This window comes from Gymnodraco acuticeps, unplaced genomic scaffold (assembly GCF_902827175.1).
Source record: "Gymnodraco acuticeps unplaced genomic scaffold, fGymAcu1.1, whole genome shotgun sequence".
Taxonomy (NCBI): Eukaryota; Metazoa; Chordata; class Actinopteri; order Perciformes; family Bathydraconidae; genus Gymnodraco; species Gymnodraco acuticeps.
The window spans coordinates 121,856-129,873 of record NW_022991216.1 but is presented as its reverse complement, the minus strand read 5'-3'; the positions used below and the strand labels follow the sequence as shown (position 1 = coordinate 129,873).

The window sequence follows — 8,018 nt, the reverse complement described above, 5'->3', positions numbered from 1 at the left end:
ATATATTGTGCATTGAACAGAGAAACTTAATATGGATTACATTGAACTGTAGGCTAATATCTGTACATGTGAATATTACTAATTGAACTGAGAAACTAAATATAGTGCATTGAACAGATACTGTAAATATGAATAGTTTGTATTGAACAGATATGCCTACCGCAAATATGAATATTGTGCATTAAGCAGATACTGCATAACTGTGTCTTTCTTTGTGTGCATCTTTACACATACATTGAGCCTGTTGTAACATAAATTGATTGCAAAAATAAATATGACGATGAACAGTCTTAGTGGGTTTTTTGGAAGATATCGGATTGGTAGATCTCAGTTCACATTTTGGAATAAAAAGTGATCTTTGTCTTGAAAAGGTTGGTTACCACTGGTCTAGCTGATTCATTATATATAAACAGTGTTTCTGTTAAAAGCTTTTCAAATAATATCATCCTAGTGTGTTGAGGCTTGGGGTCATTTAAAGTGTAAATTCCCTCAGTTTTGGTTTAATAAAGTGATTTTGTTCATTCAAATGTTGCTAACAATTTATATTTAGTTTCATTATCTTCAAACGGAACAATGCAGACGGATATCCACCTATCTAATATCACACTATGTGATTGAATCAGGCTCAGGCCATTGCTACTTGAAAACAAATCACTATCTTTGAACTTTGCTCTTTAAACCCACAGTTACAGAAGTGATCAACCAACCACTGTGAGAGAGGACACTTTTGATTGGTTGGAAGAGTCGCACACCCCCGTCCCTTCCCCTATCTCAGTTCTAGAGTCCACTTTTTTAACTTTGTGTCTACGCTTACCTATTTAACTTGAGGCATTTGGTCCCACACCTGACAGCATAATGACTGACAAAGGAGCGTTCGATACCAACGTGCTGACCCTCACCAGGTTTGTCCTGGAGGAGGGCAAGAAGGCCCAGGGGACAGGTGAGCTGACCAACCTGCTGAACTCCATCTGCACAGCCGTCAAAGCCATTTCAACGGCTGTCAGGAAGGCTGGGATCGCCAACCTGTGAGTAGCATAAGTTACTGTTTTCATGTTGGGAAGAATGCACAGAAAAAATGCATGCATGCTAATGTGAATGTAGATATGAGGCTGTCCCATTCCCATTGGACAGATTATCTAGAAGGGGTACAGTATAGATGTTCTGTTTGCTTTGAAATTGCATCTAAATGTATTTAGGCTTTGATCACTTCAGTCTTTTCCTCTTTCTTCTCTTGGAAGATATGGCATTGCTGGAACTACCAACGTGACAGGGGACCAGGTGAAGAAACTGGACATCCTGTCCAATGACATGGTCATCAATATGATCAAGTCCTCCTTCACCTCCTGTGTACTGGTGTCAGAGGAAGATGAGAAGGCCATCATTGTAGAACCAGACAAGCAGGTATTCAATCCAGACGTGCTCATCTTTGCAAATATGTGTCTTGTTTCCTTATGTATTCAAATCATTTCTCCTCATATTATTGTGACATTCATGACATCATTTGTTGACAGGGAAAATACATTGTGTGCTTCGACCCACTGGATGGTTCCTCAAACATTGACTGTCTTGTCTCAATTGGAACAATTTTCGGCATCTACAAAAAGGTATTTTACTACGATACTGCATGCTGATGAACACAGTTATATAATCAGCCTATTGTTTTCTATGGCATTCAGTTATATTATATTGGGATTTCCCCAGAGTTTTGCAAGAAAAGAGAGGGTAGTGTCTAGTGTTGCAACTCATTTAATTTACTCAATGCCTGTACTTTTCTTGAGTGTTTCCATTTGACAACACTTAATAGCAGATGATTGTACATTTAACTCCTCCATTTATCAGACAGTTGAACTGACTCGTTTTTGTAAGATATCAATGCAACCGTTATGATATTCAATTTTGTGAAAATATCAACCAAAATTCCTCTTGGTAGACCACTGATGGTGAGCCGTGTGAGAAGGATGCCCTGCAGCCTGGAAGAAACCTGGTGGCAGCTGGTTATGCTCTGTACGGCAGCGCCACCATGATGGTCCTCTCCACCGGGCAGGGAGTCAACTGCTTCATGCTGGACCCTGTAAGTTGTACTGTCATAGATGGCATCAAAAGTGTTCAAATCATTTCTTTTATGTTAATTATTTCAGTTTGCTGTGTCCTTATTCTGACATTTTCAAAATCAAAATCCTTTTCTTGTATTTTTTTTTACAGTCTATTGGTGAGTTCATCCTGGTGGATCGAGATGTGAAGATTAAGAAAAAGGGAAAAATCTACAGTTTGAATGAGGGATATGCGCAGCATTTTTATCCGGATGTGTCAGAGTACCTACAAAAGAAGAAATTCCCAGAGGTAAAGACAGTCACTGTTGCATTGAAACACTATATTATTGCAATGGCATAAAATGTGGAATTTGCAACAATATATTTTGTATATGAGATAACATGCTGACTTTCATTTTTACGTCTTTGGTTTCTAGGATGGTTCTTCTCCATATGGCAGTCGATATGTTGGTTCGATGGTAGCTGATGTTCATCGTACTTTAGTGTATGGAGGGATCTTTTTATATCCTGCTAATACCAAGAGTCCAAAGGGCAAGGTTAGCACTGGAGCTGATAGGAATGGAGTTTTTTAAAGAAACTTCAGATCATGTGAAGTTGAAGTAAAAATCCAAACTTGTTAGGAATCTTTATATCAAGTCCTTCGTATGTTTTGCTTGTCTCTTTGCAGCTGAGGCTGTTGTATGAATGCAACCCCATGGCCTACATCATGGAGCAGGCAGGAGGCATGGCCACCACAGGGTCCATGAATGTTCTGGACATCCAGCCCACCAGCATCCATGAGCGAGTCCCTGTGGTTCTGGGATCCCCTGATGATGTGCAGGAGTATCTTTCCATCTATAAGAAGCATAACAAATGAGGTATACAACTGACGCAAATGTACACAGGATTCTTTACAACAGGCATTATCAAGCAAACAGTATGGTATCATTTTCTCTGTGTTTCTTTGACAGACTACAATCACAATCAAGCGGCTCAATCAGGATATGCATTGTAAGGTGCTTTCTACTCATTTCCACAAATGCACCTCACTGGTTCTACTGAGCCTGCCTCAAACTGTGCTCCTTCCATCCTGCTGCTGTAAGTGTTTTAAATAAAGGTGATTGAAAAGATGCTCATGTTCATCATTATGTATTTTTATTATTTTACTTGAATGCGCTAGACGCTTGTGTATAGTTTGTGTTCCCATCCAAATCAGACTTTTTGTCACCACCACTCATTCCCCACATACACTTTCAGGCCAAAAGAAGATTGTGTAATTCAATTGACCATCTGTTGAAATTGCTTTTGGAAGCAACAGGCCTAATAGACCACTTTTGGTCTGAGGTATAACAGGATGTTTACACGCATTCACACCGGGAATCTGCCAAGGACACAGTCTGATCTATTGAGCACAGAGCCGCTTCAGGCACATTTTATTATCTTTAAATGGACAGATAAGAATGGATATGGATTTTCTAATTTGGCAAGACAGCAAATAAATGCATTTATTTAACCAGAGAGATCACAAGTTAGAAAAGGTCCTTTTTGTCTGAGTCCAATAACAACTTTTATTTCTCTCTGCCTCCGTGTTTCTTAGTCAGCCTCTCATGATTTCTGGCACCAGCAGGACACTATGACAGGCTTTAAAAGAGCCAGACATGTTTCAGCTTTACCACATCACTAATGAGCCATAAAGAATCACTGAGAAAACAGAAGATCGAACAGTATGCTAACACAAATGCTACATTCAATCAATCATGCTTATTCAAGAAAACAGGCTTTTTGGGCTCTATAGCTCAATGCATTTGAAGTCAGTGTTCACTGTATTTCTGCTGATGTTGTACTGTAGCTTCCAGCAAAGAGGGAAAAACATACATTATGAGCTTTTAATAACATTACAACACAATAGTAACACTGTTTTGTGGATTTCTGGCTGCTTATGTCACTTGGAAACTTGGCATTGAAGGGAAAAACTCCTCTGAGAGCACAATGGAAATGTACTTATGTCTTGGCAATCTGAAGCCTCTTGAATATTGCATGTGAGTCATGTGGATTGATAGCAGATGTTAGATCAGAAATGGATAACTGCTTTCGATAGAACCTTTTTTTGTGTATGAAGAGAATAAGAAAATACATGATGTAGCTGGATGGAAGCCCTAGCGTCTGGTATCCAGTTAAAACTGAACCACGTCCACTTTCTTATGTGCGTTTGTCAGTGTCAGCTTTCAAGGGCCTCAGTGCCCATGAAACACACAAACACTTACGCATTACAGGCACACTTGTTTATTTTTGATTTTGTTCAGACCGTGTATGATTATATGTTACTGAGTCAATATTTAGATTCAGCAGGAAAAGCAAAACCCAGCCTGTTTATTTCCCCCTTGCTACTGTGTGTGTGGTTTGTGTATGTGAGTGTGTATGTTAGTGTGTGTGCGCATATATAGAGAACTAGAAGAGATGAGATATCTTGGTTTGAATAATAATCATACTATTTAAAGGTGGGGTAGATAATTCACTTCAGAAACACTTTTTGTTATATTCCATGGAATGCTCTTAACATCCCGATAGCAATGAATATCTGAAGTGCTTTGACAAAAAATCCATAAGAAAATGTCATCTGTAGAAGCCGTAGCGCTGTAAAAAGCACGACCAATCATCTGAGCCGGCCCGGCTAAAGTAACTGGATGGCCTACCTGCCTGTCAGCCTTCCATCTGTGCACAAATGTATCTCGTGCCCTCATTGGTCATGTGCGCGTCCGTGTGTGTTGGAGGAGGGGCTCTGTAAGGAAGTCTGAAGGAAGGGGCAGATTTTTTCAGCTGCGTACTTTCAAATTCTAGCGCACTCGAGCTGGATTCTCCATACCTACCCTACCTTAAGTATTTCAAATGACTACTGCAGTATCTTCTATAGTAAGGCCTTTCCTGCCCCCCCCCCCCTCCCAAAAGAGCAACTTGTTACATCTAGCTGCATCACTGTCCGACAATTAGTCTTTCCTAGACAAAAGCAGAACAATGTCTTATTAAAATAACATGGTTTTTTAAAAAGTGGTAGAAGCATACCTATTATATAATATAATATTGGATAACTGATCTATTCTTAGTATAAATGAATAATGCATGATATAAAACAATATGATCTTAGCACCACTGTTTTGTCCTCCCTTTCTGCTCCATGACAGGTCAGTACCTGTTGTTGTCTTTTGTAGCCCTTCCTTGTCTGTCTGATATCCAGTCCATGTCCAGACAGGCTCGGTTTACTTTACACTCTGATGAAGAGTGTTATAGTGGTGTGTCTGTGCAGCTGACAGCTTACTCAACAGCCTCCCCCTCTCTGCAGCCCATCTCCATTTAGCTGGATTGTAAGAAAGATCACAAAGACAATATATCCTCCAATTAGTGGTTATGCAGAATATTGGAAAAATAAAGTAGTTGATTATCTTTGAAGCTATAGCCGGTCAGTCGATCCATCACTTTGGTCACAACTGAAATATTTCAACAACTATTGGATGTTCAGGCATTCATGGTCTCCAGAGGATTCATCTTACTGACTTTTATCCTCTGACTTTTCCTGTGGCTAAACTATAAGGTTGGCATCTGTGGATTTAGGGAAATACCTCACAATGTGGTACTTTGAATGTATTGCTAAAAAGCTAAAGTTAGCATACTAAAATGCTAATGTAAGATGTTGAAAATCAGCTTGTTACCACTGTCCTTGTGATGTGTTGGCATGCAGATGTTAGCATTTAGCTCAAAGCAGCAAAATGCCTATCCCAAACAGCTATGGCTGTATAGACTCTATTCTAGTTTTAATTACAGAGTTGAAAAGCCGTGAGAGGAGGTGGAGATGAGCAGGACATGCAACAAATATTCCTAACTGTAACTATATATGTATCTATCCAGCCGGAGACTTCAACTATTTAAGATTCTGTCTGCCAGTTTGATTACCATAAAAAGGTTTTATAACCTCAGTCATCAGACCACACATTTGACTTAGCATCCCACCTCTTGTTTAACTCGTCAGCATGGGTTTTCTCAGCACACTGACAGTATGCAGACCCACAAAGCCCATGTTTAAATGAAACATAAACTCTGTATCCAAGACCACCCTGACTGAAGCTAACTGCGAATCCAAATAATGCCTCAACCTTCAGCCAGAAATAACCCATATTAGTACCTGTTACTTCCTGCATTCCCTATCTTGTCAACCCTGTGAAATGATGTTATTTTGGAGTTAACAGTCCAATGTCCCTTCGTAGAACACATTATATTTTTGTACATCCAAAGTATAAAATTCAAACTGACATCTGAGAGAGTCTGGTTACCCATAGTTCCAATGTCGGTTTGGAGAAAACTCTTGTCTAAGACTGTAACCAAAACTGTCTAATAAAGCCAAGTTGGATAGGAGAAACCATTACTGCAGTTTATAAGCCAAGTGAAGTGTTTTGTAAAAAGTTATGTTACTAGGCAACATTAATGCTTACATTGCACTAAGCTAGGCCAGTAAATTCTCTCATGTTTACCTTCGATATCAGATTTTATTAAATGTCCATTTTCTCATGCATGTCTGTAGCATCTGCTTAAAAAAGAATCGGAGCAAAATAGCTGGCAATGGACAGAGCAAAATGATATTCTAAGAAGATATTTCTTGTTTTATTATGATGTATCGAGAACAGTAGTATATTTAAAAGAATTGGGAAAAAGTCAATCTATTCTTCTTGTCTTGATATATACTGTGATTGGTACAATAAAACCGGACCACCGCTGGTGCTGTACCTTAAGGGTTGTGTGGGTGTGTTTGGATTAAGAGCATGTGGTTACTGTCACTGAAGACAGCCTCATCTGCACTCTGACCACCAGACTCTTCATAAACCAGAATTTTCCGCTTGTAGGATGTGTGTTACATTTTAGGAAAAATAACTGTTGTGTAAATGGACATCTTACCACCAAACTATAGTATGCCTTTCAATCTACATGAACAAAACACAATATATACCAAAGGATGCTCTTGAATATGTTTGCATGTGTATGGATAACATGAGAGATGTATAACTCCTCCTATGTAATCCACTTCTGCAGGTATTACAGATCTGTTACTGCCTTTACACTGAGACGGAATTATATACACTTTTTCCAAATGCATCTGCAATTGTTCATCAGAAAATCAGCCCACGTGTTTCCCATGTCTGGTCTGAAGTCCTAAGAATACTCATGAGGTAGGCAGGAAGATGATCTAGTACCAGTGGCACATTCTTTTCAGCAAGCTTCTTCAATTTTGCTTAAACATTGTGATTAGTCAAATGTCAGTGAAGCCTCAAGTTACATCTCGTTTTTGTCCTCCTAAAACAGTAGCTACGCCTTACAGATTGAGCACAAATGTGCCCAACATTGGCAGGATGCCAGAGGGACTGTTACAGAATGTTCCACGAAAATGAGAGACTGGCAATATGTATACTCGGAGTAGTAATCCCACAACGATCCCTTCTCGCTGTGACTAAAGTATCTCATATCTTTTAGGAAAACATGACCTTTTTGTTTGTTGTCTTACTTGAGGGTGAGAGTTGAGTGGCAGCAGCCACATGTAGCAAAAAGACAGGAAACTGAGGAACACAGCTAGCTTTAGCTTTTGCCTAATATGAGAGTGGAATCGATCTTTACATCAATCCCCAACATTGTCTATTTTTAATGTCCTCCGTCATAGATATTATTTTGGCCACAGCAAAGACTGTGGTGCCTGATGAACCTGTCTGTTTTTATGTTTCTGAACATAACATAGCACTGATATCGCTTAGTCAATTAAACAAGCCTCCTGACTTTATAGACACAGTATTTGAGTTTAAAGAGGAGAGGTCATGTTTCAAACTAGTCTCTTTTCTATTCGTAAAAGCGACCCCACTGATTTTGTACCCATATCCTCTCATTACCTGTGATGAAGTTTGTATGGGTTTATTATCTTCCACTCTTTGAAGAGAAATGGCTCTGTTATCTTAT

At 39.3% G+C, this 8,018-nt stretch overlaps 1 protein-coding gene across 2 annotated transcripts; it reads left to right on the top strand.

Annotated features, from left to right (window-relative positions):
* Positions 1-719: 719 nt before the first annotated feature.
* Positions 720-3,161, top strand: fbp1b (fructose-1,6-bisphosphatase 1b). Of its 2 annotated transcripts, XM_034238935.1 has the most exons (8): positions 721-1,025; positions 1,239-1,401; positions 1,512-1,604; positions 1,931-2,071; positions 2,203-2,340; positions 2,468-2,587; positions 2,719-2,908; positions 3,002-3,161. In XM_034238935.1, the coding sequence occupies exons 1-7, from the start codon at positions 856-858 to the stop codon at positions 2,905-2,907; spliced, it is 1,014 nt and encodes a 337-aa protein (XP_034094826.1). In that variant the 5' UTR covers positions 721-855; the 3' UTR covers position 2,908; positions 3,002-3,161. The 2 variants fall into 2 exon arrangements, with proteins under 2 accessions (XP_034094827.1, XP_034094826.1); XM_034238936.1 differs by lacking the exon at positions 2,468-2,587 and having other exon boundaries at positions 720-1,025.
* The last annotated feature ends 4,857 nt before the right edge of the window (positions 3,162-8,018 follow it).